General features: G+C 42.9%; 10 protein-coding genes across 11 annotated transcripts; 4 read left to right on the plus strand and 6 right to left on the minus strand.

The window, feature by feature from the left end:
- Nucleotides 1–61: 61 nt before the first annotated feature.
- Tmtc4 (Transmembrane O-mannosyltransferase targeting cadherins 4) lies at nt 62–3,813 on the minus strand. Its single transcript, XM_032433814.2, has 2 exons — nt 3,721–3,813; nt 62–3,619 (listed from the first exon to the last, which is right to left on the minus strand). Exon 2 carries the CDS (start codon nt 3,439–3,441, stop codon nt 1,315–1,317), a length of 2,127 nt encoding a protein of 708 aa, XP_032289705.1. The 5' UTR covers nt 3,442–3,619; nt 3,721–3,813; the 3' UTR covers nt 62–1,314.
- A 64-nt stretch (nt 3,814–3,877) lies between these two features.
- On the plus strand, nt 3,878–4,535 carry Trs33 (trafficking protein particle complex subunit Trs33). The gene is made up of 2 exons (XM_002055925.4): nt 3,878–4,018; nt 4,079–4,535. The coding sequence occupies exons 1-2, from the start codon at nt 3,950–3,952 to the stop codon at nt 4,469–4,471; spliced, it is 462 nt and encodes a 153-aa protein (XP_002055961.1). The 5' UTR covers nt 3,878–3,949; the 3' UTR covers nt 4,472–4,535.
- LOC26530677 (uncharacterized) lies at nt 4,009–5,243 on the minus strand. Its single transcript, XM_015170769.3, has one exon. It carries the CDS (start codon nt 5,241–5,243, stop codon nt 4,536–4,538), a length of 708 nt encoding a protein of 235 aa, XP_015026255.1. The 3' UTR covers nt 4,009–4,535.
- A 368-nt stretch (nt 5,244–5,611) lies between these two features.
- On the minus strand, nt 5,612–7,231 carry LOC6633084 (zinc finger protein 2). The gene is made up of 2 exons (XM_002055926.4): nt 6,780–7,231; nt 5,612–6,716 (listed from the first exon to the last, which is right to left on the minus strand). The coding sequence occupies exons 1-2, from the start codon at nt 7,125–7,127 to the stop codon at nt 5,709–5,711; spliced, it is 1,356 nt and encodes a 451-aa protein (XP_002055962.2). The 5' UTR covers nt 7,128–7,231; the 3' UTR covers nt 5,612–5,708.
- An 81-nt stretch (nt 7,232–7,312) lies between these two features.
- LOC6633085 (NF-kappa-B-repressing factor) lies at nt 7,313–9,226 on the minus strand. The gene is made up of 5 exons (XM_002055927.4): nt 8,687–9,226; nt 8,184–8,554; nt 7,929–8,125; nt 7,709–7,870; nt 7,313–7,649 (listed from the first exon to the last, which is right to left on the minus strand). The coding sequence occupies exons 1-5, from the start codon at nt 9,090–9,092 to the stop codon at nt 7,427–7,429; spliced, it is 1,359 nt and encodes a 452-aa protein (XP_002055963.2). The 5' UTR covers nt 9,093–9,226; the 3' UTR covers nt 7,313–7,426.
- Nucleotides 9,227–9,250: 24 nt separating this feature from the next.
- Nucleotides 9,251–12,489, plus strand: Surf4 (Surfeit locus protein 4). Of its 2 annotated transcripts, XM_015170510.3 has the most exons (5): nt 9,251–9,533; nt 10,995–11,258; nt 11,344–11,754; nt 11,814–11,923; nt 11,980–12,489. In XM_015170510.3, exons 1-4 carry the CDS (start codon nt 9,483–9,485, stop codon nt 11,898–11,900), a joined length of 813 nt encoding a protein of 270 aa, XP_015025996.1. In that variant the 5' UTR covers nt 9,251–9,482; the 3' UTR covers nt 11,901–11,923; nt 11,980–12,489. The 2 variants fall into 2 exon arrangements, with proteins under 2 accessions (XP_015025996.1, XP_002055964.1); XM_002055928.4 differs by having other exon boundaries at nt 11,814–12,489.
- An 89-nt stretch (nt 12,490–12,578) lies between these two features.
- Nucleotides 12,579–13,782, plus strand: Boh1 (Buddy of Hmr 1). Its single transcript, XM_002055929.4, has 2 exons — nt 12,579–12,684; nt 12,758–13,782. The coding sequence occupies exons 1-2, from the start codon at nt 12,664–12,666 to the stop codon at nt 13,706–13,708; spliced, it is 972 nt and encodes a 323-aa protein (XP_002055965.1). The 5' UTR covers nt 12,579–12,663; the 3' UTR covers nt 13,709–13,782.
- On the minus strand, nt 13,720–15,045 carry mRpS22 (mitochondrial ribosomal protein S22). The gene has a single exon (XM_002055930.3). The coding sequence runs from the start codon at nt 14,968–14,970 to the stop codon at nt 13,780–13,782; it is 1,191 nt and encodes a 396-aa protein (XP_002055966.1). The 5' UTR covers nt 14,971–15,045; the 3' UTR covers nt 13,720–13,779.
- A 101-nt stretch (nt 15,046–15,146) lies between these two features.
- On the plus strand, nt 15,147–18,043 carry LOC6633179 (uncharacterized). The gene is made up of 5 exons (XM_002055931.4): nt 15,147–15,531; nt 15,596–15,869; nt 15,930–16,052; nt 16,113–16,274; nt 16,340–18,043. The coding sequence occupies exons 1-5, from the start codon at nt 15,266–15,268 to the stop codon at nt 17,777–17,779; spliced, it is 2,265 nt and encodes a 754-aa protein (XP_002055967.1). The 5' UTR covers nt 15,147–15,265; the 3' UTR covers nt 17,780–18,043.
- A 174-nt stretch (nt 18,044–18,217) lies between these two features.
- mil (milkah) lies at nt 18,218–19,947 on the minus strand. The gene is made up of 6 exons (XM_002055932.4): nt 19,753–19,947; nt 19,528–19,688; nt 19,146–19,269; nt 18,860–19,088; nt 18,492–18,571; nt 18,218–18,430 (listed from the first exon to the last, which is right to left on the minus strand). Exons 1-6 carry the CDS (start codon nt 19,828–19,830, stop codon nt 18,236–18,238), a joined length of 867 nt encoding a protein of 288 aa, XP_002055968.1. The 5' UTR covers nt 19,831–19,947; the 3' UTR covers nt 18,218–18,235.
- Between the last annotated feature and the right edge of the window lie 6,861 nt (nt 19,948–26,808).

Consider the following 26,808-nt stretch of genomic DNA (forward strand, 5'->3'; position numbering starts at 1 on the left):
ACCCAATGTCCTCTCTAACATATACCCCTCGTTCACAGCCTTGGTTACTGTGCAAACTGTGTTATATTATTTTCATTTCTTTATGATTATTTGTAATTATTATAATTTGTGCTAATTGCTAAGTAACTTGTCTCGCCGTTGCTCGCTGGCCAGCTCGCCTAAAACTAAACATCAGACGTGCATCTCAACAACAAAGACTTTGTTATTATACATTTACAAACACACATACATATGCATATACATATAAATTGCACAGTTGCTTATCATATTATTTTTTTATGCATTGTGATTAGCTTACAATTTGCGACCTTTGTTCAAATTGATTTCATTCGAATTTAAATCATTTTTATTTGGTGCCTTCAGTTTGCCTGTGTTTCGCTCTGATTGTGTGTGTTTGTCAACATTATTCCTATATATAGTTTATGTAATTCTCGGTATTATTATTTTGTAATGCGAATGGAATTGATTCAACAAGTTTTTCGCCTGCTCTCGAAAGTATTTATGTGTAGTCCTTATGTCTTAGATTGTAATTAAATTATGTTTTTCATCTAGTTGTTCGAACATTATTTAGTTTTAATATTAATTGTAAATACCCTTACATACAAAATCAAATAATAAATATATAGCTTAATATTTAGATACAAATTTTACTTAGCTACTTTCAATTAATTCTAATTTAATATCAAAGAGTTAAGATTCAGAGGATCTGATCTATTGATCGAAGTCGTCAGAGAGATCGGTATTATCTATGAGATATGATATGGAGAATTTGTGTGGACGGACGCCAAACAATCGCAAACATTAATAGAAACTTTAAACCACTCTCTTTTTTTTTTGGTTTAGTTTAATGAAAAAAGAAACATTTTTTGTTTGTCCAAGTTGTGTTGTTGTTGATAAGGCAGCCTTGATATCATACAAACAGTTCGAAATATATGACTGATTGGTTTATAAAAACATTCCCGGCTTGACTGGCTTGATGGAGTATTTAATTTATCTATTTTGTGACCCATTCGTAAACGTTTTGCTGACAATTACAAATAGATTTTCGGTAGAGGTGGGTATTCTTTTTTTTCACGGCATTTGTAAACTTTGAGAAGCAAACACATAGAATATAATTATCAGCGATTGTCTGGAAAGTTTGGGACAATAATTAAAGCGAAAGTTAGGAAATATAATATCACGCTTGCACTTTCCATTACGTTTCATACTGTTCTGTCTGTCGCTTTGGTCTTAGATAGAGGAATGTTATGAATTTGGATGCAACTTACGCCAATGACCAGATGTCTACACTTAGATTAGGCAAGAAAGCCTTGCTTACTGTGACTCCTTGTATGTTTCGCGGTTTAAGCGCTTTAAGAGCTTGCCAAGATTTTCCCGTGCCGTTGTCGCACGCAAGGAATTGATGCTAATGGCAGTCTGGTAGCATTCGATGGCTTCTTGCACTTTGTCCCAGCGATGGTAGAGCACACCGAGATTCGTGTGATACAGCATATTCTTTGGATCGAGCTCAATGACGAGCTTATAGAGCGTCTCCGCCTCCAGGTAGTGCCTCATCTTGCCCAGGACATTGGCGCGTATAAATATGATACTCGGTTCGTTGGGTAACTGGACAAGAGCCTGTTCCGAAATGCGCAACGCATCCTCGTACATGGCGCGATTATCGAGCATGGTTAGAATATTGGCCCAGGCCTTGGGCTGCCGTGGATTGACGGCGACCGCATGTTGCCAATGATGCAGTGCTTCGGCATATTGGTGCTGCTCCAAAAACAGATTGCCCATGTTATAGTAGCAGACGGCATAGTCGGAGCGATATTTTAAGGCCTGCCTATAGCTGTCCAGCGCCTGGTCGTACTTCTTTTGTGCCGACTGCACTATGCCCAGATTCATCCAGGCCACCGGAAACGCTGGATAAGCGGTCAATGCGGCGCGTATATACTTCTCAGCTGTCTGTAGCTGTCCATTCTCACGGTACAGATTTCCCAGATTCATGAGCGCCGATTCGTACTCCGGATACAGCTCGACAGCCTTGTGGTAATGGTGGAAAGCCCTGCTGATGTTGCCGGTGTCCGTGGCAAGGCGTGCTATGTTGTAATGCACCTTGGCATTGTTGGGGCACACCTGCAGCGCCGAGCTGAATAGCTGCTCCTCGTTTAGCCACTGTGCAGCGCGCTGCCGCGTCCGCAACATAAACACAGTAAAGAGCAGCATGAGTAGCGCCTGAAGCGCCGCGCGGCAGTAGCTGTTGTTTGCATAGTTCTGGTAACAGTAGAGGAAGCCATATACGGACATCAAGCAGAAGCCCATCGAAGGCACATACAGTGTACGTTCGGCAATCACAAATCCAACGCGTATAATGCCCGAGGCGGGCAGAAACGGAATGATCATCAGTGCCAGGCCCAGCATAAGTCCTGCCAAGCGTCGAAAGTTCATCAAGGAGACGATTATAAAGGAGTAGAATGCAATGACTGCCTGTAGACGCATATCCCAAATGCTGGTAACCAGATTAACGCAGCCCAGCGCCCAGTCGAAGCACAGCCATTGTGGGCATAACATCAGCCAAAAGTTGACCACATACAAGTACTGCTGGGACAGACCGCGCGTGAGCAGCTGCTCGTTATGTGCAATGGGATTGTCGACGGCTTTAAACTCGGGCGCCTCAAAGTTTTGCCACCAGAGACGCAACAGCAGCAGCAACAGCGTACCGCAGAGGTAAAACACGTAGCGCAGTCGACTGGTGATAACCCGCTGCTGCAGCTTCAGCGGCAGCACGTAGGTGCCATTCTGAAAGTAGTCCAACAACACACAGGATATCGGTATAGTTATTGCCGTCTCCTTGAAAAGCATGCCCATAGCCGTGAGCAGCAGGATGAGGCTAACGCTGCTCACGCCCTGTTGCTTGTCCGCGCTGGCCACTGTCAGCAGCAGACAGAGCAGGTGTATCAGGCCGAACATGAGCTCCGCTCTGCCCACTACGCCGGATACTGCCTCCGTGTGCACTGGATGTACGGCAAACAGTGCTGCTGAAATGGTAGCCCAGCGCTCGATGTCTATATCCTCCACATACAGTGACCGCACCAAGCGCCATATGAGCAATGTGTTCACGCAGTGCAGCAGCAGGTTCAAAAACTTCATGTGAGCAGCATTTAAGCCCAGCAAGGCGTATTCGTAATGAAACATGAGCGTTGTCAGCGGCCGAAAGGATTTGTGTGAATCTGCGCTTAACAGCGGCGCACCCCAAAAGTCGTGGCTAAAGATGGCCGTCCAATTGGTGGGCAGCGTATTGACATTTTTGTTTTTAACTATGGCCACAGTGTCATCAAACACAAACTTAGCGCTGCTCAGGCCGCCGTAGCCGTAACAGATTAGGCACAACAGCACTAGGATCGATTGGCAGACCAGGCTGTGCAGTGTTGAGCTTTGCCGCAAATCCAGGCTAACCATGTTACAAACGAATGCACCGCACGCCTCGTTTTCTCTTAATTAATATAATTTTTTTCTAATAGCCATAAAGTTTGTGTACATCAATTTGTCGAGCGGGAGTGTCTACCCACTGTCAGCGGCAAGTAAAGCGCAACTTTGCCATTCACATGTCAACGTCATAGACAGCTGTTGAGTGCGACTAGAATTCATTGAAAATAAACAGGTTTGTGTGCATTATGTCGGAGCAGGCAGAAAAAATCTACTGCCAAATAACAGTTAGTTGTGCTTAAATATTATTACCCTCTTATTGCCTCGTTATTAAACATTGCCGTTTTACAGCATCAGCACGATCTGGCTACCTTGGAGTATATCTGTTCTTAATTTAATTTTTTCATCAATTTGTCGAGTGGGGGTGTGTACCCACTGACAGTGGCAAGCAAAGCGCAACTTTGCCATTCACATGTCAACGTCGCAGTCAGCTGTTGAGTGCGAATAGAATTTATTAAAAATAAACAGCTTTGTGTGCATTATGTCGGAGGAAATCGTTTTTGATTGCCTACATGCAGAAATAGTCAACTACTGCCTCAATAACAGTAAGGTGTGCTTAAGTACAATTCACCTCTTTATTGCCTCGTTATTAAACATTGTCATTTTCCAGGATCAACACGATCTGGCCACCTTGGAGTATATTGGCTTCACAACCGGCTATCGCCTGATTGAGCGACTCACACGCGACGTCACCCGCTTTAAGGACGAACTGGAGACCATGAAATTTATATGCACCGACTTTTGGACACTGATTTACAAGAAACAAGTGGACAATTTACGCACCAATAACCACGGCATGTACGTGGTGCAGGACAAGGCATTCCGTTTTCTTACACGCATCTCACCGGGGGCCAAGCAGCTGGAGCAGGCGCCCAAATTTGTGGCCTTCACCTGTGGATTGGTGCGCGGCGCGCTCAGCAATCTTGGCATCAATAGCACAGTTACCGCGGAGGTGCAGACAATACCCGCCTGCAGGTTTCATATAGAGGTCAATAGAAGTTAGATATATTATTCATAGTATTATAAATAAATAATAAATATAAACAAAATTCATATGTACAGATAAATTAAGACAGTTTCTCGTAGACAGCCACCAAATTCTGTTCAGTCCAGTTGATAACCTGATGTAACGCCCATTGGTCGCCGGGTATTTGCGGCTGCAGAGGATTAGGCTCCGTGTGTATGCCCACTGCGGGCTGTGGGCCTATTAATATTAGCCACTTGCCCTCAAACACACTAAGGTACTCTAAAAATGCGCTGCGATTGTTAAAGTAACAGAAGAGCAGAGCACAAGGCGCAACGCCCGAGCAACAGTCGCTTAAGAAATGGGCAGTCAATTTGGAGCGCGCCTCCTCAATGTAGTTTAGTGGAATAAAGCTGCGCACCGCATACTTGCTGCGCCACCAGTTTGGATCCCTTTCGAGTCCATAAATGCGTAATCCTTGATCGGCAACAGCGCCTACCAGCCACTCGAGCAAGCCACTGCCGCAGCCTATGCTCAGCACATTGCGTATGGCCAGCTCGTTTAGAATTTGATTGAAATTCTTGAGATCCAGTGCCGTGGGCCATACCCACAGCAGCTTACGCTTTAGCTCCCGTTCCAGGGTGTTGCCCAGTTCAAGTAGTTTTCGCCAGTTGGGCTTGGCATCAGCTGCTTCGGTTAGGCAATAAATCGCACACAGCGCCTCGAGTTCCGTTCGATCGTTCCACATATTGAATACTGCTTGGATAATATTATATTTTTGCTCATCATGGGGCGCCCAGACCCTTGGCATTGACGTAGTCCCAACACTTAACTTTGAAGTACCGACGATTGAATACTCTGTCAAACATATTGTTCTGATAGGAGCTATATTAGTCGCATTTCGCTGCAATTTTATAGGCTAGAAGTTGACGAGTTTTGTTAAGGTGTCTCTCTCTCTTATCGTCCCCTTGTCAGCTGTCTTATATGGTGCCTAAAACAAGAGAGCGAATCTTTTTAAAATTTCAACAATATAACATAAAAACTAGACCAACGAACTTGACTATGGTTCTATATGCGCTAAACATTTTGTTACAAATTTATAATACTCTTGAATAGGGCATCATATGGCAAGCGGCCAGCGTTTCATTTAGCTATATATAAATAAGTGTGTCGAGCCGATCTCGTTGTAAGATTCTTTTCGCATGCTTTATGTCAATGAGGCATTTGACATCTTGTTTGGGGTCTAAATGGGCCTTAAACTGTTTACTAATACTATTTAATTGGTATGCTCGTTTTCGTAGGAGTACTTAAAATTCTTGCGCCAATGCCTGAAGTTGGAGCTGCCCTGGCCGGGCACACGTTGATGTTGCGGCTGGGTGTGAAGCGTGACTTGCTGCGCATTAGCCACTGTCTCCGCCTCGTCCATGTCCAGGCCGTTGCTCAGCTCATTGGAGTACTCCTCGTTGTCCAAATCTAATATGATTTTGCGATAAAGTTTCACATTCTCTTTTTGCGTTTTGTCTGGCATCGGCGCTGCATTAGGCGGGGTCTTTTCCGGCTCCAGCTCGGGCTGAGATATGGGCACCATAACTGGCTCTACATTTCCCACACTTTTGATGACGCTGTTGTAGCGCAGATTTTGCACAGATGTCTCTGCTGGAGCTGGCTTGGCCAGATTGCTTGGCTCAGCCTCTATAACTTGAACACCTGTCTCAAACTGTACGCCCGGATGCATGGAGCGCAAATGCCGCAGCATATTGTCCCGCCGATTGACGGTGACCTCGCATTGCATGCAACGGTAGTGCTGCATGGCCGTATGCTGCTTGATATGCCGCGTCAATGCATCCGCATCATTGAAAGTCTTGTTGCACTGGGAGCAGGCATGGCGTGGACGCTTGCTATGGCGTTTCTGATGCAGTCGTAGCGTGGACGAGCGCAGGAAAGTTTTATTACACACGCTGCAGCTGTGCCGTGCGGTGCTCTGCTCATGCTTTAGCTGGTGCTGCTTTAGGTTGGCCTTGGTTAGATAGTGCTTACAGCAGGTAACACATTTGTGGGGCAAGCTGTCGCCGCTGTGCAACGCTGCGTGCACCGTCAGCGCACTTTGGCTGCGGAATAATCTGGGGCAGTTTTGGCAGCTAAATGCAGGCAAATTGTGGGCGCGCATGTGGCGCTGCAAAAGAAGCTGCTGCTTAAAGGGTTTGTTGCAAATGGAGCAGCTGTAGCTGGAATTGTTGCCATGGCTGTTCTGGTGGTACTTCAGATGCGAGCGTGTGGCAAAGCGCTGTAGATAGATAGACAGATAATATTATCAGAGATTAAATTGCTTTTTCGGTCTGCAACTTACGCGTGGACATTGCGTACAGTGGAACTTCTTGAGCTGCTCATTGCCGCAGGCACGATGATAATATTGTTGTGTGCGACTGCGAAAGGACTTGTTGCACACGGTGCAGTGATAGCCCTGTGTAGTGCTGGTTATATGGTTAGCGGTGGTGTGTGCTAGCGCTTTCACTACGGTCACTGGCTGCTCCGGACGATCTGCTTCTGCTTCTGGTAAAGCCCTTGTTATTTTGCACTCGGAACAATCGGATACATCTGCCAGCAAACACAAACGGCATTTGCTGTGGCCACAGCTGTCAGTGACCAGGCGATTCTGTCCAGATGCTTCACAGTTGCAGCGAGGACACTTGCCCATTCTCTCAGCTAACAAGCAAATTGTATCTTTAATTGAAAAAAAAATAGAATAAAACAAACAAAGATGCGCTTTCACAAATGCATCTCTTGTTGCACTATGCTTCTTCTTTGCTGCCATTCAAACAGCTACGCCGCACATGCATTCACTGGGAAACGTAAACAAGAATGTATGCAACTCGTTTGGAATTCAAAGTTATAAAATACTTAAAATGTATTTTTTCTCTCTTTTCAACTTAAATACTATGTGCTGCAAATGCTTTATATATACCAATATACATGAACTGAATGAAATTTGTCAAACTATTCCATTATATTTTCCAAATCCAGCGCGGCCGCATTGCCTGGAAACAGATGCGCCTTCTGCATGGGCACCTGTACAAAATAACGTTCGCAGAACTTGGGGTTGCGTCGGGTGAGCACTTCGCTAAGTATTATATTATAGCTGATTTTCTTAGTTATCAGCAAGCGTCGAGACTCGCCAGTGCCGTAGCTGTTGGAGCGCAGTCCAAATTTGCCGGCAATCCTAAACACACAAAATGACATAAGCTTTCAGTTGCAATTAGTTTAAAGAAATTCGCTTACTGATGAAACGTGGCGCGTTCCTCCTTGGAGAAGGTCGGCTCAAATTGCATGTCGCGCATATCCTCCGAATTGACATAGTTCTCTATAAGCTTACGATAATCGGCTAGATTGCCACGTAGATCGTTGGAGCCCAAGCCCATGCGATTGTTTTTCAACAGGTAACTAAAAATGATTCAGATGTTTAAATGAAGACAGCTAGGCTAAGGCCGGCAATATTTACCCCACGGGCTCTTCGCGTCCCTGCTTTTGGCGGCCCAAGCCACCGCCAGTCCAGCCCATTAAACGCATCATATGATAGCCCTTATTGCTTGCATCCAGCTTGGCGTCGCACAGATTATCAGCCGACTCCTTGGTGACATTTATGTTCACGCCATTTTTGCTTTTCTCAACCTTTATGGTCTCGCGCGCTGCATTCAACTGAGAAAGATTGTTAAATGTTAAGCTACGACAGGCTTATCCTTCGGACATTGCCTACCTTTATGCTATAGCAGTGCGTTTGCAGCAGCAGCACTGCCTGCTTATATGCAGCCAGTTTGGCCGCCTTTGGATTCTCGCCCCTGCCGCTGGCTATGATCTCGTCGTTTATTAGTATATCTGCTGTCTTGGACATATCGTCCGTTTGGGTTTCACTTAGGCGCTCATCGTATTTCATTTTGGCTATGTTGCACGCGTTGCGCAAACAACTGCGTCCGCCGGCCAGATATATAATGAGATTTCCAAAGCGCAGGCCTTCAAATAGATTCAGTGGCTCGCCGCCGCCGAAGCACAGGCGATTTTGGCTGACGCTGGATGTTTGCACTTGTCGCTCCTGCTGTGAATGCGTTGGTCTGTTGGCAGCGGCACGCCCTAGTTGTTTGGAATATGTAATCAGCTTTTGTGGTTTCAGGCTCATATATATTTACGAGTAATATAAAACATTTTCATCCGTCCTTAATTGTACTGTACATATTTAATGCTATTATTTATTGTTCCTTCTACCTTTGGCCCGCTGTTCGGCTGCATCCGATGCGGATACAAATGTGCGCTGCAGGCGTTGCGCACGATTCTTGCGAAACTCCTCCGCAATATCTCTGGACAGCTCTGCCACTAACTGCATGGTTTCCGCTGGATATTTGCAGCCCATGAACTCTATGTTGATGAACGTTTGTGCCAGACACACCAGTCGATCCTCATCAAAGCGATCTTTGTGGGCAAGCATAAAGTCACGGCGCAACTCCCAGTGCTCCTCGCTCTCGTACTCCGTTCTATAAGCTTCCACGTCCCAGTCGGTGGAGAATTCTGCGTTTTGCGCGTTTTTTTTCGCCTTACTCATTTTTATGCGACATTGTTTTGAAGTGCTGGGTTTTTCATCTTCTACCTTTTGTCGCTTAATTACTGTAGCCATTTGCCAGTGTGCTTAACTTAATCTTTAATATATTAAATATTTATATATACTGTATATCTTTATTTATTTATTTATTTTTTTTTCTAAAACAAAAAATATCTGGCACGCTTTGCTGTACTGCACGATAAAAATGTCAATTAATCGCCAGTCTCAGGTAATCGCAAACATATTGTTATCGATAACAATTTACCCATCTGGCTCTCTCTGCCAGCCTTGTGTGCCCGTGTTGTGTGTTTTTTGATTTTTCTGGTTTTTGTTAATTTTAATTTCGTGAACGAAGTGACGATAAACGTTACGAGTGTCTTGAAACTAAACGTGAATGCTGCAAGCTTCGACGTCGTCCTGGAATAACGCATAAACAGCACAGCAGGAGCAGCAGCAGCCGCCAATATGAGCATACCCAACGAATATATTGCAAAAACGGAAGATGTGGCCGAACAGGTAATTCTCTTAGGATCATAAGCTGTGAAAGTTGTAAATTATGTTGCTGCAGCCATTTGGAGACCATTTGCAATTGGTCTAATCAACATATTCCACTGTCCAACTGGAAAAATGTTCGATGTCACCTAAAGTAAAAGCAATAGAAAACTGCCAACGTCATCCAAACGCGGCAAAGTTCGAAGCTCAATTAAAGCACCAGTTTCTGGTAAAGAGTGCTCCAAAGTGGGTTTCTGCTGGCTGAGCTTTGTCCACTATCAATTTCGGTAGCGACATAGGTGAAATGCAGCTGGCAGCTAGGAATTCATATCTAATTGGCAATTGCTGAGAATACGCCATATGCGTTTACGCTCTGGATGTGCATGTGTGCGAGCCTCTGTGTGTGTGCGTGACTGTTAAGTCCATACTAGTGAAAGTGGTGGTGAGAGTGAGCGGCATAAATGTTGCGTCGTCCATCTCGAACTAGGCGAGTTCCGTAATAAGTTTAGGAAAAGAAAATCTGGCAACCCGCTTAAACACTTACACACATATACATGCGATATAATAAGTGAGTGTGTGTGAACGCATGCTTCAATATTCAAATTATGCATTGAGCGATCGCTCGAGCTAGGCATGAAAACCCGTTACACGCCGAAAGAGATACAGAGATAGCGCCTCGTATAAAATATAACGCGGAAGAGCAGCTGAGCGACACGTCATACCCCGCCACTGTCTTGCCAAATCAACAGTGTCTTGTCAAAAAAAGCCACGCTCCAGCATGTTGTAAATTTCTGTGCCCTTATCACAATCAACTTAAGTGGACGCTTCCCTATCGATGTTTCAGTAACATTTAAACTCCCACTCCCATTCACTTATCAAATGCCTTTGCCGGCGTACGCAAATATTTCATACATCTCTGAAAAATACACTAGAAGAAAAGTATACATAATTGTATATGAAAGATTGAATGTGCTTGGAGTGTTAAGGAAAATCAGAGTAAAACAAATTAAATTCAAATTTATGCAAGAAAAAAATATAAATTAATATTTGTTCATAGAAAACCAGTTAACAAACGAGTTAACTCTTATTTGCGTAAAATTCTAATGTAATGCAAAATTTTTGAATATCTAAAATAAAATATTTAGGTCTGAATTTATTCAATAATAGTGTTGTAAAAACTTTTACATTAGACCGAAGGTGTTTTAAATTAATTATTAATATGAAGTGTATTTTTCTTTGGAATAAAGCCCTTTTTTGATACTGCATTTTATCAAAGCATTTCTATGGCTAATAAAGCAGTATTTTTTCTTAGTGTATTGATCAGGCAAAAATGGATTGCTTAGCATAATTTATTTTCCTGTTCGAACCTCGTTTTACAGCACTATCGTAAGCACACACACACATAGACACTCAAGTAAATAGATTATGCTCTCGAAAATCTGTTATCAATTAATTTTGTTTGTATTATTTGTATTCAACTTTTAGGTTATCAAGCGCGGCAAATATGTGCTACCAACTGTTGCACGGCTATGTCTCATTGCCACTTTCTTCGAGGATGGCCTGCGCATGTATTTCCAATGGAACGAACAGCGTGAATACATGGACATGAGCTGGGGCTGCGGCAAGTTTCTGGCCACCGTTTTTGTGCTCACCAATCTGTTTGGGCAACTGGGCGGCTGTGGTATGGTAATGGCTAGATTCAAGGTGGACATTGCGGTCGGTCTGCTATTTTTCATTGTGGTGCTACAGGTGCGAGCAATCGATTATATATTATTTGTGGCTTGTATATGATCATACTCCGTCTCTCTCTTATTTCCTTCTTTTTTTTTTGTAGACAATAGCCTACTCCATACTGTGGGACTTTCAGTTCTTGCTACGAAACTTTGCTCTGATCGGTGCTCTGCTGCTGGTGCTTGCCGAGGCCCGGATCGAGGGACGCAGCTTATTTGCGGGCGTGCCATCTCTGGGCGACAACAAACCCAAGAACTTTATGCAGTTGGCCGGCCGTATACTGTTGGCATTCATGTTCATCACGCTCATCCGTTTCGAGTTAAGCGTGTGGAATATTATTCAGGATATTATTGGATCCACCTTGATGGTACTCGTTGTGCTTGGCTACAAGACAAAGCTGTCAGCGTTAATTCTGGTGGCGCTGCTTACTGCCCTCAATTTGTATCACAATGCCTGGTGGACTATTCCGTCGTACAAACCGCTCAGGGATTTCTTGAAATATGACTTCTTCCAGGTAAGTCTCTTTAGATTAGATACAACATTTTTGTGTGCTTATGTGTATACGTATTACAGACACTGTCCGTCATCGGTGGCTTGCTCATGATTGTATCCTTGGGCCCCGGTGGCGTATCCATGGATGAGCACAAGAAGAAGTGGTAGAGCGTCTAGAAATTCGCTGAAAAGTAAACAAACAAAAACTTGACTTTTATTGCGATTAACTCTTAATGAGAACATTTAGTTAGAATTACCATAAAATGGAACAACAGGAGGAGAACAGCACAACAACACATAAACAGAAAACAAAATATGAGATAATAAACTTGACTTCATTGATAAATTCAAAAGGGACTTCCGCAATATCCAGGCTTTACCTTTACGGCCCACCAATAAACATTCGCGCACGTTCAACGACAAACTATTCGTATACATATAAGACATTTCGTTTTGTACATAAAATACGGCGATTTTATGCCCCAAATGAGAGACATTAACTGATTTTATATTCATTATATTCTGTCCACGCATATATTTTGCAGTCTTTTTTATTTTTACCTTGTACGCCCTCAATTTATAAGTTGTAATATTTTTTGTGTTTGCGTTTGTTGTTTGATAAGAAGTTCGGATTATGATAATGGTGTATAAAATATGATGATGATTGTACCAATTGACGATGATTTGTTTCTTTCGTTTATAAGCAAAAGTGTACTAGAATTAAATTGTAACGTTTTAATAAACAACTAAAATTACATATTGATTGAATAACTTTTGAAAAACGCGCCAAATCATTTAGCTCTTTTCTGTTTTTCTTTTTTTCTTATCGATTGTTGCTGATGACCAGGGCTGGGTAATAATAGTTACAGCAGGCTTTGAATGCCGCTTATCGATTTCGTTATCGACAGCTGTTAATAATTTCAGCGGCAAGATGCAACATATCCAAGCAAAGGTGTTTATTTTCATATTCAATTGATTTTTAAATAAGATTTGCTCACTGTTGCATGTATATTTTGGTCGCGTAGGTAACGCCCATAGTTGTGCCTGTTTACGAGTTGCCCGAGTACGTCTGCGTTGAAACCTGCTGCATCACACAGCAGTTTGCCAAGGAGCACAATATTACGGGGATTTCAAAAATTAGCAAAAATATTGCGGCTCTGTGTGCGTTTGATAATTATAAACCGGCACCGAAAGAGCAACTAACCATGCCCACAACAGAGAGCGTTAAGCAGGACAACAGCGTGCCCTGTCGCATGCGAGAAATCCAAACGGAGAATATATCCACAGCAGATGTGGGCATACAATGCAAGCGGGACGATGACGATGACGAAGCGTGGATTGAGCCGCAGCCGTCGACAGGTCCGGATGAAGAAAGCATGAAGCAGGAGAGAAAATTTCTATCTTATGTTAGTCAACACACCAGCATGTTTCCCAATGGCATGCTCGAGTGCCTAATCTGCGGCGAGGTGGCCAACTATCTGCTGGAGCATCAGCGGCACATGGCGATGCACTATGGACCGCGTGCCCTATGCTTCAGCTGCGGCAAACTGATCAAACATCGGCATTTGATTGGCCAGCATGGCTACAGTTGCACGGCGCGTCCCCATGCCCGCAGCCGACCACAGATCCATATGCAATGCCCCCATCTGCACTGCAGCTTTATGGTCGTCTCAAAGCAACAGCTGCGGCGGCATCTGAAAAGGCATCTGAACGTTAAAGCCCATCACTGCCTGCTGTGCCGCAAAAGCTTTAGCTCATTCGCACAGTTTCTGGTGCATCGCATGCTGGTCTCCGCCTGCAGCAGAGCTAAACACATATACTTGGACAAGTGTGCGCGCCGGGCGCATGTCAAAGCCCAGATATATCGTTGCACCATTTGTCTGAAGCGTTTCAATAATGCGTTTCGCTGTGTTCTCCACAAGCGCCGCTGCATCCTGCAGCATCACAAGCGTCTGCGCTGGCTCCTAACGCAATGATTAACCAAAAATTTGCCTAAATTGTATTTTATTTTTAGTGCATAACAATATTAATAAAAAGATATGCGCTTTTATGACGCTTGTACGCCGTGCGCCTTCTTTAAGCCCTGATACAGCTGCAGCTTCTCCAGGTTAACCTCCTTGAGCGTCTGCACGGCCAGCTCCAGTTGCACCTTCTTCAGCGCATGCTTGCTGCCAATATACTGTTCAATGAACTTCAGGCTGATCTCATCGGCGGCGAAATCCTGCTCCGTTTTGCCAATGGCCGTTTGGATTTCATGCTCAATGGCATTTTCCGCTGGCTTTTTCAAGCAGCTGAGCAGCTCGGCAAGCGCCCGTTGAGCGGGAGTTGGCTTCAGTGCCTCCAACTGGCTGAGAATTGGCTTATAGTCCACGGGCACTTGGTGTATCTTGTAGCTGAGCGAAATTAGCTCAACAGCATTGTGAAGATAATCCCGGCGTATCATGTCGTAGAGCAGATCGTCAATGCAGCGGTGCCAGGCGTAGAAGAACGCCATCGGTCCAAAGTGGCGGGTGGAGCGCAGCAAATCGAATTCTTTCGATTCATTTAGATGTGCAAATACTTTGGCCGAAAAGTTATGGAACTCAGCCTCATAGGGCTCATATTGCACTGTGAGGCGATCCAGCACGAACTCATATTTGTGTTCATCCAAACAACGCTGCAGCAGATCATCGTGGGTGAACATGCGCGGGGTATAGGATCGGCGGCCCTCCAATGGAAAATACAATTGATTCATGCGTTTCCGAGTTTCCAATGGGGCATAGGCCAGGGTTCCGTCCGCATCTCGCACCACAATTTTGCGTTCCGAATTACGCAGACCAAACGTGATGTCTGTGAAAACGTATTTGGTGTCGGCAAAATCCTTTAGCGCCGGATCCTTGGATATAATGTGCTCAGTGTCCTGCTTGATCTGAACAACCGGCGGCATTTGCAGTAATTTCTTTGCCTTTTCAATGGTTTGCAAAAACTCCTTTTCTAGTTGTGCGGTGGTCATGAATTTTGTCTCTGTACTGTTGTCTGGTACGGTGCGCTTTCGGAAAACCTTCTCCAGCTGCAGTTGCGTCATGGACTGAAGCAGGCGCTGCGTTTCGGCATCGGTGAACAGCGGTTGGGGATCTTTATCGTATTGGAAGCTGGCATTCTTTTGAGCCGCATCAGCCATGGAGCGTCGCGTTTGCTCCACACCCAGCTGGAGTCTTTGCTGGCCATTCAGTTTGCGTAGCTGCCTCAAAATTAACATTTTTATTTCAATAAACCTGCAAAGAGCCAAAGCCAAAACACACGAGCAAATAACCTGCGCTGCTAGCAGTGCTGTAAAGCGTCATATCGATGCCACTATGCAACACTATCAACTGTCGATGAATTCAACTATCGTGCGGCGTAACAACAGCTGTTTGTGTGTCCCTGGGAATGGCAAATGAAAAATACTTTTGGCAGGTTTGACGTTTTTTTTAGCTGCCGTTTTTTTTTTATTTCGGCAAAAAGTTGAGTTTTTTCCAAGAAAAAAAAATTTGGCTTGCCGCGCATTAAGCAATATGAATAGTGTACATAACGCTTTTGTTGCGGCGCAAAAGCGACGCTTGTCCGAATGCGAGCTAAAGCAAACGGACGCGCCCCTGCCGCTGCAGGAGCAACCGGAGCCGAAGCAGCGCAGAACAGAGCTGCAGGAGCAGCAGCAGGACGAGAAGCAGCAGCAAGAGGATAAGCAGCCACAAAAGTATCATCTGCTCAGCTTCTGCAATGAATTGCTCTATGAGATATTTAAGTATCTGGACTCGGCTTCCATAATGGCGGTGATGCAGTAAGTGGGGTTCTCCCTTTACAAAACGACAACAAATGAACTTAATCTTCTTTGTCTTGGCTAGTTGCTCGCCGCGCTTTGAGACTTTGCTTTTGGATCATCGCTTCTGGCACAATATTGATCTCAGCAATGCGCCGCTCCCGTTGGGTATATTGGAGGAGATACTGGGACGTGCCACAGAGAAGACGCACACCATCAAAATCTGTGGGCCGCCCTCATCGCAGCATGTTGCTGGCGAGTTTAAGCAGTTCACATGCACCCTAACCTCGGTGTTTCCCAAGGTGGCCACACAGTTGAAGGTCCTGGAGCTGCAGGGCGTCAGCCTGGACTTTGAATATGTGGGTAGCTGTGTAAATTGTTCATATTATATATAATATTTAACCTGTTGTCTTATACAGATACATATATCGGAATTTCCATCGTCACTGAAGCGTTTATCGCTTAAGGATTGCAGCGTAAAGGTTGGAGATCATATCAAGAGCATATTTCATACAATAGAAAAGCAATTGGTTGACTTGGAGGTAGTTGTGGGCGACCAATTGGAATCAGGCTTTATTAATATGCCTTTTTATATCTAACAGGACCTGAGCATTGAGGATAACAATTGGTTTGAGCCATACTACATCATGGCTCTCTCGAAGCTGCCCTCGCTGCGCCGACTCAGCCTAAAGGGCTGTCAAATGATGTGCAAATTTGTGCCCTACGGCAGCATGGCGGCACGCTTTGGCTTTCAAAAGTTGGAGGTTTGCTATGAGCTATATATAGTGTTTATATAAAGTCCTAAAACCTTACGTATTACCTTGAACAGGTGCTCGATTTGCGTCTGACGCCCATTAACAACTCGGATCTGCAATGCTTTAGCGCCATTGAGGGGCTCAGGGAACTGCTGCTGGAGTCGCCACCGTTTCTGCCACCGGAGCCAAGTTTGCCAGCAAGAGCAACCAATGGAAATGTCAATCCTGGCAGCGAAGAACCCAATTCTCCAGTCCCAGATTCACTCAAAATGCTAAATGATGATGAGCCATCGACGTCGCGCGCGGCCATGGAGCATTTACGTGCCTGCAAAATAGCCCAGAGTCAAGAGTCGACAACCGATGCTCCAAAGCCAGCTAGCGATACATTTACCTCGGATAATTGCAACCTTAGAAGGGAAGCGGACGATGCCAAGCGTTCCAACAGCACACCAAAACGCAGTGGCGGCTGTGCTTCGTCAGGGTCCGATGACGAGGACACATCATCGACTTCAGCGTCCTCCTCCGATAAATCAGATAGTGCGGCAGCGCACAGCAATGAGCATAGCTCCGATGCGGATGGCAATGGGGGCATACAGTCACCGCTTGTGGTTATCGCGCTTCCCAGTGTGGCGCGCGAGCAGTCGCCAGCGCCCGCAGAGAACGCCGAAAATCCTGAGCCGGCCGAACATGCAGCTGCAACAGAGCCAGGAACTCCGCGAGCCTACATCTATGTACAGGAAGGTGCACCTGCTGATGCCCAGCGACCAGCAATGGCTTCTTTTTTGCAGCAGATGGTGGATCAGATACATACACTTCGCGGCAATCAGCCGGCGCACAGTCGTTTTTTGCCGCGTCGCGATCAGGTCATCTATATGAATCCGCAGGCCATGGCCGAGCCATTGCTGGTCATGCAATCGCGACGTCATCGCACGCATCCACGCGGAAACTTTGAACAGGTTGTGCATCATCCGATGTTCTGGAACATGCTGGATCCGCTGGACAGGGACTATGCACGTCGTCAGCGCAGATGCCAACCGGTTAGTCCGCTACCGCCGCAGGGATATGTCTCGGATCGGGCCATTTATAGTTTTGGTCGCGCCGCCAATCCTGTACAGCCAGAAGTTGTTTGGATACGCAACTCGAATCGTTCGCCAAACAATCGGCTCGAACGCATTCAGCTACGCAATTATCCGCACATCACAAACTATACGCTGGAGCATCTGCTGCAGTGCTCACCAAATCTGGTCTATATCGATGTAAGTGGCACAAGCATAACGCTCCTGGGCTTGCGCAACTTTAAGAAGCTGAAGCCAAACTGTGAGGTGATTGCAACGCATTTAACAATGGGTGAGCAGCCGGAACAGACAGAGACTGAAGAGGTCGTTATATCGAAGCCAGAAACGGAGGAACTAGCAGCCGACGTGAATCTCAGCACTGACAATGATGAGCAGCAGCCGAATCAGCTTGAACCCGAACATCAGCCCCAATCACACGCCCAACCCGACGAGTCTTAGATTTTGTATCTATGCATGATAAAGACCCACCCTTATTCCTGTAATCCTTTTGAATGTTCCATGCTTGATGGCGCCTTGATCGGCCAACGGCATCGCCATTTGGGTAGCTATATGTGTCTGTGGCACCTGCTGCTCTGGCGCTGAGTTATTTAGTATTATGTTTGGAACATATATATTTACATATATATATATATGGTCGCTTAACCGAATGTATAAACCTACTTGTTAAGCAATTAAACGATAAACCATTTTGGAATTGACAAACTGATGAAATGTTTATTTGGTAGCCGTGAAAGTGGAAAAAACAATTGTTCAGTTTCGCTTTCTGAAACGCAATTAGGAAACTTCGTTTGAAAACGTCGGTGGAAAATTTGTGGAAACTCAATTCTCAGTTAACTAGTGTTTAAAAATTTCTTTTTTTTTTTTTTGATGGGTGGGGGGGGGGGGGGCGTTGGTTTACTTGTCGTTTTCATTGTTGGAAGATTCCTCCTCCTCCTCAACATCTGAGTCGTCCTCGCTATCCTCAGTCTCGGTGTCCGAAGCATCTGTGCTCTGGCAATCGGCTATTTCACCAGTAAAGAATATCACGGCTTTTGGTATGACGCGCTCCTTTAAATAGAAGCCCAGCTCAAAGTCGTTCTGAAGTATAGCCTGACGATATGATAATTAATAGTAAATATCTTAACTTCTAATTCGAGCAAATGCAGCTTACGTTTATGTCACAAAAGTTGGGATCTTCGGGATCATCCGGCAGAGTGGGTGGCGTAAAGAAATCAAAGAATGACGGTTGATCTGCAGTAAAAACAAGATGGAATAGTTATATTGCAGACTCATAGCAAATGGAGCTATTTCTGAACTAGTAAGGCTCTCAAATGCCGAGCTTTCACAAGATATCTTGACTGTTTCCCAGAGAGAGCTATATGGGCTAAACTAGTACTCCGATAAATTTGAGGATACCTTAAGAAATCAGTTTGGCTATATAGACTCGACAGAAGGTAAGCAAATAGGAATGGAAAATTTGCATATATAGCTAGAAATATATTACCCTCGCGCTGCAAGAATGTATCCAAGAAAACTAACCATTTTTCTCACGCTCCAAGGACTGTTTCCAATCGATGTGACAACCCTCGCATTTCACAATCTCTGCGCCGTCATAGGACAAAGGATCCTCCGTATCGGGCACACAGTTTAATATATAGGTCTTTGTGAGTACACGATTCTTGAAATAATCGTTTTTCTCAAAAGTAAATTCAATTACAAACTTGACGGTGTCATCGTTATAATGCTTGGTTCGTATATCGCACAGGTGCTACCAAGTAGAGAAATCTTAAATTTCCATGTTCATATTGGATTTTGAAAAACTTACCGATAATATTTTCTCATCCTCCTTGCCAATGAATTCGGTGTAGGAGGCTTTAAGCACCTTTAGCCAAAAGTTGGCCACATTCTCACTGGAAGTGGCATCGCCATGATTTTGTTTCTTGAACTCACTGAGAAATTACAAATTTTATTATTATCAGGCCTGGAAAATGGCTTTTGGGCGAACCGGTTCGATCAAAACCAAAACAAATTGAACCGATTCATTTGCCTTGGCTCAAAATACTTTGGTTTTATTCTTAAAAATTGCGCGATGAATCAAAGTTCAAACTGAATCTTTGAGCTGGACTAAAGATTGGTTCGAGCCGCAGCGCGGAATATTTGTTTTGGTTTTCAGCCATAATATTTTCTATATATAGATCAATGCTTACTCAAGTATCTTTTTGCGCTTGTCAAATATCTCGTTATGTTTTTGCTCGTAAATTTTTTCCATATTGTAAATTTCACGCTGCATCTTGACATCCAGATTAATGGTATCCAGATATAGCTGCTTTAGTTCACCAATAATTTTCTTTTCATCCTCTGTAAATTCCTGAAAAAAAGCCAAAACATTATCATATGTTATGCATCCAGCCAGGCTAGGGAAATTTTCTCACATTCTTTTCGGTTTTAACGATCTGCTGCGGTACATTGACCTTTAGCTTGGTGGTATTACGGGAGCGTAGTGGTTCCATATTAGTCTAAGTAATTTGTTTAGATGTTTATCAAATAAATGTTGGCACGAATTTTCGTTTATTATTAAAAATTTTTACAATATTCTATATCTGACGGGAATGTATTGTGAGCTGTTCTAGCACAAATGATTTTATAATGTGTCCTCAAAGTTCTGACAACCAAGTTGACACAAAAATCATCGCTCACTGAACATGTTTTGTTTAGTTTAAAACTTAAATTATATTTTGGTGTATTATTAACATATTTTGAAATCAAAACAATGTTTTTCAAACTTTTAGCATATCTATATTATATCAAGATTAGGCACTGCCAACTTTATAAGTTATATAGATGTTATATCGATATCGATAAATATCGATCGCGGAAAAATTAGGAGCATCAACAGTCGAGTCGAGCATCCATATCTTTATATCCGTTCGTTCGTCTGTCTGTATTATCGCATCAATCAAAGAGACTGAGAGATCTGGACATGTAGGTGTACCACATGACGTTAAATCGATCGAGTTACTTTCATCGATCGAGTTACTTTGAGATCGATAAATATGGATATATGAAAGACAGAGACGCAGCTAAAATTAGTTTCAACTTATCGATATCTGACCGAATTTGATTAGTTGCCAGCTTTTTCAGCCTATTTCGGAGATAATTCTTGAGACGCCAGTCTTGGCCTATAATATCGAGTACAGTATCGAGACTAAATAGCATACTAGAGTGATAAAGTCTTCATATATGATATATAGATTCACTTGAATGTCATGGAACACTTTATCTAAGAACATCTAATAGTGATTCTGTTAATATTCTCAAAATAAATATATATTTTTTATATTTCTTTAAGAATTCTTTGGTTCAAGAATGAGTGAACTCTGTTTCCCCACTATTTTCCCATGTTTTAAACAAAGAAATTTTATTTTTTTGTATTGTATATGTTCATGAAAAGCATTTAAGCACGCCTTGAAAGCATTAAAGAAACCCTTTACCATGCTCTGTATTTCTTGAAGTTTTTTTTTTTGTTTTTTACTCAGAGGTTCCCCTTTTTTCCGGCGTATATTTTAGCGCCTATTAAAATGCTGGCCATGTTTATTGGCAATTTAACGCACATTTAATTTTTGGTTTTTTAAACTTTTCATTTGGCATGCAATTAACTGCCAGCGGCCCGGTTTGTCTTACTTTTGCAGGCCATCATTCGAGGGGGTGGGAGGTGGCGGGGGAGGCGTAATGTGGATGGATTTTCTTGTATGCAAATCACGTGCTGCTGTTGTTCAAGGGTTCTGAAAGCTGGTAACATTTACGAGTTTGTTAAATGAGCCGCACAGTAGAAGGCAGCCAGCTGCCACAGTTGGCAGCTGCCTCATGAGGCAAGTTTAATAATGTGACAGGCTTAGCGCCATATGCCAGGGCCAGGGAAAAGTTGTGGAAACGCCGCTTCGTCGCGTATACAAACATTTCAAAATGAAATTATGAGTGGGCAGCGCACTGGACACAAAAAGTGTAAACAAATTTGGCCAAGCGGAAACCGAGGCAGACACACACACACACACACATACCGTGTGTGCATGTGTGTGTGTGTGTGTGCGTGTGTGTGTTTGCTAACAAATACATATGGAATAACATGTACGCATGTCCGGCGCCTGGGCGCGGTCGGAACCAGCCCAGCGGACACTGCGGACAGCGTCAAGAGTTCGTCACATTTGATATTATTAAATTTTTTCTAAATACCTTGGGGAAATTAAAAAAGAAATCATAAAGCAAATACAACAAGAAAGCACGATTATCTTTGGCACGCCGAAGCATAAATACTCTAGCCGACAAATGGCCACAGGGTTTGGCAGATAAGTAAGGGAAATCGTTAAGCCGAACTTAGTTGGGAATTCTAAAAATACAAGATCGTTTTTCTATAAATAAACATTTTTCGACTGATTATATGAGTCCTACGGTAGTCCATTGTAGACAATATATTTTAAAATATTACAAATATTTCAAACGATCGTTTTTAAAATGTTGAAATAATATTTGGTTTTAATTTTTAGAGGTGCGAGATCAAAACAAGTAAGAGGTTCTAGTCCGGGGCTCCCGACTAGGGGCTACCCTGAACCCTCTTCTTCCTACATCAAATGCATATATATTTTCTATTTTAGAATCTATATGTCAAGTTTGGGGACTCTAGCTCTTATTATTTACCAAAATTGCCCTGAAAACAGGATATCGATATCGATATTTATCGATTGCTTGGAAACGGAGTAAGTTATCGACTATCGGAAACAAACTCGATCTGCGCAGGCACTAGGAGCACCTACATCAAGTCTCTAGCTCTTATAGGTTCTGAGATCCTTGCGTTCATACAATTTACCCTTATACCCATTTTTAATAGGTTCAGGGTATAAAAAAATATATATTTACATGTATCGAATATGCCCAGTTAAATCGAAGGAAATGGGTTTTATTTTGAACCAAACTAATTTTGGAAAAATATGGTTTGTTTAAGGTTCGGTTCATAGAAAAAATTGAAGCAATTCCGGGTTTGAACCACTTTAGTTCAAATCTGCTGCGTGGGTTATTATAGCATCAAAACTGAGAGACCGCAAGAAAATGTATTAAAACCCAAAAAGTCACAACTTGAATGCCTAAGGCCAAATTAAGAACTTCAAATCTGACAAATGCTTTCTTTCCTTAAGGCAATAGAAAGTCTTAAATCCAGTCCATGTCGACTTCAAAAGTCGAAACATTATTTTTCACATATATACGACATGCAAATAGGCTACGATTACCTAAAATGTAGCCAAAGTGGATACCCAAAATAATATTATTCGTATTTCTTTATTATAAACAAATATTTTCAAATAAATATAGAGAGAGAGAGACTGACAGATGGATCTGGCAAAAGGATTTATTATCAGCTTTATGGCGTCGACGTCGGCGTAGTCCGTCTCTTTGTGTTACGCACTCTATTGGCAAATTATAATACCCTTTGGAAGGGTATAAAAAGCTGTTGTCGTTGACATGAATGGATGATGACCGGCCGCAATGAGAGTATGTACTTAAAGCCTGGCTTTTTAAAGCTGCGCCCCAGTTTGGGCCTGATTTTCAATTAACATTTTCGGGGCACTCAATTAGCAGGTGCATAAGTAATATGACATCGTCAGCGCGTCAACATAGTTTGAATTTAATTAAAACGAAAATTAGTGAAAATCCAAAGAGCCAGAGCAACAGTTACATGGCTGGGGATTAGAGCTGGGCAACGGGAGAAAAGTGCATGTCTGCAGAAAATCGAATCAGCCGCTCAGCCTGGGCCAGGGCCAACTTGTGTGCGCAGAGGTTGGAGCATGAGCGGGTGTTACGGAAAGATGGAGGTGATTTCAAGCAAAAGGTAGCTGGCAGCAATCTTCTATGCCAAAAATGTACAACAAAAGCATAAGACGAAGTGCAGCATTTGATGATGAAACGACGTGTTAATTAAGGTCATAATAATTCAACCTAAATTGAAAACTTGCCCCGGCAATGCCTGTGTGTCAGCTTGAGGGTGTGCAACGTTCCACACCTGCACTGGCTATGCCACTGGCTGTGGCTGTGGCTGTGGCAGTGGCAGTGGCACTGGCAGTGGCAGCATCTATCGTCCAACAGTTTTGCCGTACAGTTGCCCCAGCTTTCAGCTAAGCTGATTGCAACAAATTATTTTGCACCTTGGCTGAACTTTCCTTACGCTGGCGTTGATAAACGAATTTTGTTAGTTTACTTTTGCTTATTTTAATGCTAAGGGTGCACGGCTCCACGCTGTGGCATCCACACGGCCATTCTCGGTGCTGCATCGTGGCATCTGATGTGGTCCAGTTGCTCGCTGCCTCTCTGTCTTCCCGCCCCTCCGTCTCGCCGTCTCTCCGTCTCTCCGTCTGTCTGTCTGTCGACTTGGGCATTGCTGTTCTTGGATTTTGCATACATCGCTTGGCTTACTGTATCTTACAAGCTGCAGCTGTTGTTGTGTCTGCCCAGAGAGAGTTAGATACGTGAGCAGGAGAGATTTGAGGGTATAAGTATTTCGCTTACTGTTTAATTACCTTATGGTGTATATAAGCATCAATCCTCTAATAACTAATAATGTTCTTTATTTTAACTTACTTTGAGTTCTTACTTTCTCGAATCAAGCTCTAATCTCAAGGCTGTCTCGTCTAATCAAGCGAGCATAGCTTGTCTATCTCAGTAATCAGTTTTGTTTAAATGACGATCTTTTTTCATTTTTACTTCCCAGCTGCAGTTTTTGATTAATCTCTATCCTCAATCTCTTAAATAAGTATCCGAGGGTTGGCATGTTGTATAGATAAATAACCTTTATCCATTACTAAAATTATATTTTTTAGTGGATTTTACGCAAAATGTGACACACCCAAAGTCAAAATAAATTTGAATAAAGGTCTTGAACCTTTTTTTGATGTTGATCGAATTAAAACGCGATTTCATGCAAACGTTTTTCACGGTTTTTTCACACTTGCGGGTGGAATTTACTTTGCTTAACCTGCACTTGCTTAACATAAGCTAACTATAGTCAAATTTCAGCTCAATCAGTCGATCAGTCAGGAAAAACAGATTATTTTTAAAACATGGTATTAAATTATATATATAGGCTATTCAGTTAGCCAGGGCCAACATTTCACATATGTGGATATATGAAAGAGTATACCAGATTTAGCCTAAAACTTGGCATTATTTCATATATATATATACTTATATATATATATATTTTGTGTATTTTTTTTTCTAGTGAAGCTGTCCGTAGTTGTTGAAATTTTTGAAAGTTGCTTTCGGACTTGGCTAAAGTGGCGAATTGTGTTGACTATTAAATGTTATGAGTTAAGAAAAGCGCAATATTGTGTAGTACTTAAAACTTGCATAATATCTTGGACTCATTTGCATATCCAAGAATTGGCTTAGTCGGTCATTGCTCAAAGAGAACTGGCGGTGGCAGCAGCAGCTTTCGAGATTGTTCATAATTATATCCCGCACATACAGCATAAGTACAGGCTGTGTATATGTGTGTGTGTGTGTGTGTGTGTGTGCAGGTATGTATGTACCTGGTACTCTAATTCGAACGCTATTCATATCCGTGCACTCACACACACACACACGCGAAAAGGCGCACACAGCGTTATCCTTGCCAGCCGCAGGTTAGGTTCTGCCGCGCTTCCTTTCTACATGCGAACGAGAGCTACATGAAAAGTTTTTACTAATTTACATTCATTACACACATTTGCAATAAAACTAGGAGCCCAACTCGACTCAATACACACACCCATACACACTCACCCACACACACACACACACACACACACGTACACACACACATGCAGAGAGTGAGAAGTGCTACATACAACTACATTGACATTTTACATGCTTCATTAGCGTGTAAGCGCGGTAATAATGAAATTTCCTTATGGCTGCATTTTCAACTTCATATATGGGTTCCCTACGATCCGTGGCTAAGTCGGGCTCCGGCTAGGGCTTGGGCTTGGGTTTGGGTTTGGGTTTCGTTTCGGGTTGCTGCTGCATGCTATATTGATGCAAAGTTTTGCGCCAGTTGCAAAAACTTGAGGCGTTGTTCCACGTAGCTAACCACAATTTATGTTGCTTGTGGCAAGCAAATATAACTATAACAACAACAACAACAGCAAGTAATTGGTCGTGCTCAACTAGCAGTTACCCTGCAATTTGACGCAACGTAGCTGCACTCAGTAAGACACACGCCGCAGGCAGTTCATTTTCTTTGTTAAGAAGTTAGTGTTGCCCGACTCTCAAATACCCTAAGCTTAGCGTGGATCACTTGGGAAGAAGCTTTCAATATTAACTGTTCAGCTTTTATATAATGAAAGATACCTGACCTGTATGATACTATTTTAGATAGTTATCGATAACCGATAACAAATTGTAGGATCTACGTGCTACTTCAAGTATATAGCCCTTATAGGTTTCTTTCTATAGATATTTCATACATACATTGATCAAGAATATATATGCTTTATGGGGTTGGTCTCAGTGTTACATACATTTGCACAAAACCAATATACCCTTTGTACACAATTTCAATGGGTTAATGTATTCTGTATCTCATGGGCTCCCAGATGTTCCCTTCTGGCTGTTCCATACATTTGTTTGTATGCCAATAAAAGGATTTCACCCATGTTCAGTTGATTGATAGCATAAAAACGAGTCCCAAACTGTGAATGTTTCTTTCTAAAATAACTTTTATGTTTATTGTGCGTACGATACGCAAGATGTTTGACTTAAAATAGACAGTCAGATAGTCTAGTCATCGAACTCGCGCCTGGTTAAAATCTTTATAATATACTAAAGAAATCAATGCTAAAAAACAAAATTTGAACGAATTCACGAAAAGACATGAGTTGCTTTCCAGTTTAAATTAAGCTCGACTAGCGCTGAACAAGAATATAATTTTGTTTTTTGGTTTAAACTAATTATCAACAATGTTGTCATAAACGATATTTATCGATTTCAAAGTATGCTAGTGCAGTCGATATTTATCGATTTGCAGTAAACATGATTAGCGTATGCTTTCAGTAAAGTACATTCGCTGGCTTCTACAATTTTTAAAGTACGCTCAAAAAACGCAGTTGCTAATCGATAATTATCGATAATTTGGTAATTTCTTTGAACTATGCTTAATAGACGCATGGATGTGGATACTAAAAATCGAATTTAGTTACTGATTAAGATAATATGTAATTTAATATATGTTCATTCGAGTTATGACTTTTACAAATGCCTGCACAAGTACATAATACCCCTGCCTTAAGCCTAACCTAATGGGCACTGGGTAAACCAACAACAAGATTCAAATGCTGCTGTTACTGCTACTGCTACTGCTGTGGATTTAAGGTGCATCTACTTGAAATTTCCGCTGAGAGCTGATTGGATCTGATCAACTTCAAAGGCGGCTGACAATCGAAACGCTCGAGACGACAATCAAATGG

Source organism: Drosophila virilis, chromosome 2 (genome assembly GCF_030788295.1).
Source record: "Drosophila virilis strain 15010-1051.87 chromosome 2, Dvir_AGI_RSII-ME, whole genome shotgun sequence".
NCBI classification, from domain to species: Eukaryota; Metazoa; Arthropoda; class Insecta; order Diptera; family Drosophilidae; genus Drosophila; species Drosophila virilis.

Excerpts from the sequence above, each read along its gene's own strand:
- Tmtc4 (XM_032433814.2), bottom strand. The coding sequence starts at position 3,441 with ATGGTTAGCCTGGATTTGCGGCAAAGCTCAACACTGCACAGCCTGGTC.
- LOC6633084 (XM_002055926.4), bottom strand. The coding sequence starts at position 7,127 with ATGGGCAAGTGTCCTCGCTGCAACTGTGAAGCATCTGGACAGAATCGC. Across the intron at positions 6,717-6,779 it reads ACTGTACGCAATGTCCACGC|CGCTTTGCCACACGCTCGCA; the intron begins GTAAGTTGCAGA and ends ATCTATCTACAG.
- mil (XM_002055932.4), bottom strand. The coding sequence starts at position 19,830 with ATGGAACCACTACGCTCCCGTAATACCACCAAGCTAAAGGTCAATGTA. Across the intron at positions 19,689-19,752 it reads TCGTTAAAACCGAAAAGAAT|GAATTTACAGAGGATGAAAA; the intron begins GTGAGAAAATTT and ends GCTTTTTTTCAG. Across the intron at positions 19,270-19,527 it reads AAGCGCAAAAAGATACTTGA|TGAGTTCAAGAAACAAAATC; the intron begins GTAAGCATTGAT and ends GTAATTTCTCAG.
- Surf4 (XM_002055928.4), top strand. The coding sequence starts at position 9,483 with ATGAGCATACCCAACGAATATATTGCAAAAACGGAAGATGTGGCCGAA. Across the intron at positions 11,259-11,343 it reads TTTTCATTGTGGTGCTACAG|ACAATAGCCTACTCCATACT; the intron begins GTGCGAGCAATC and ends TTTTTTTTGTAG. Across the intron at positions 11,755-11,813 it reads TGAAATATGACTTCTTCCAG|ACACTGTCCGTCATCGGTGG; the intron begins GTAAGTCTCTTT and ends TACGTATTACAG.
- LOC26530677 (XM_015170769.3), bottom strand. The coding sequence starts at position 5,243 with ATGCCAAGGGTCTGGGCGCCCCATGATGAGCAAAAATATAATATTATC.
- LOC6633179 (XM_002055931.4), top strand. The coding sequence starts at position 15,266 with ATGAATAGTGTACATAACGCTTTTGTTGCGGCGCAAAAGCGACGCTTG. Across the intron at positions 15,532-15,595 it reads TCCATAATGGCGGTGATGCA|TTGCTCGCCGCGCTTTGAGA; the intron begins GTAAGTGGGGTT and ends TGTCTTGGCTAG. Across the intron at positions 16,053-16,112 it reads AGCAATTGGTTGACTTGGAG|GACCTGAGCATTGAGGATAA; the intron begins GTAGTTGTGGGC and ends TATATCTAACAG.
- Trs33 (XM_002055925.4), top strand. The coding sequence starts at position 3,950 with ATGTCGGAGGAAATCGTTTTTGATTGCCTACATGCAGAAATAGTCAAC. Across the intron at positions 4,019-4,078 it reads ACTGCCTCAATAACAGTAAG|GATCAACACGATCTGGCCAC; the intron begins GTGTGCTTAAGT and ends GTCATTTTCCAG.
- Boh1 (XM_002055929.4), top strand. The coding sequence starts at position 12,664 with ATGCAACATATCCAAGCAAAG. Across the intron at positions 12,685-12,757 it reads TGCAACATATCCAAGCAAAG|GTAACGCCCATAGTTGTGCC; the intron begins GTGTTTATTTTC and ends TTGGTCGCGTAG.
- LOC6633085 (XM_002055927.4), bottom strand. The coding sequence starts at position 9,092 with ATGGCTACAGTAATTAAGCGACAAAAGGTAGAAGATGAAAAACCCAGC. Across the intron at positions 8,555-8,686 it reads AGCCGAACAGCGGGCCAAAG|GGCGTGCCGCTGCCAACAGA; the intron begins GTAGAAGGAACA and ends CCAAACAACTAG. Across the intron at positions 7,650-7,708 it reads GAACGCGCCACGTTTCATCA|GATTGCCGGCAAATTTGGAC; the intron begins GTAAGCGAATTT and ends TTGTGTGTTTAG.
- mRpS22 (XM_002055930.3), bottom strand. The coding sequence starts at position 14,970 with ATGTTAATTTTGAGGCAGCTACGCAAACTGAATGGCCAGCAAAGACTC.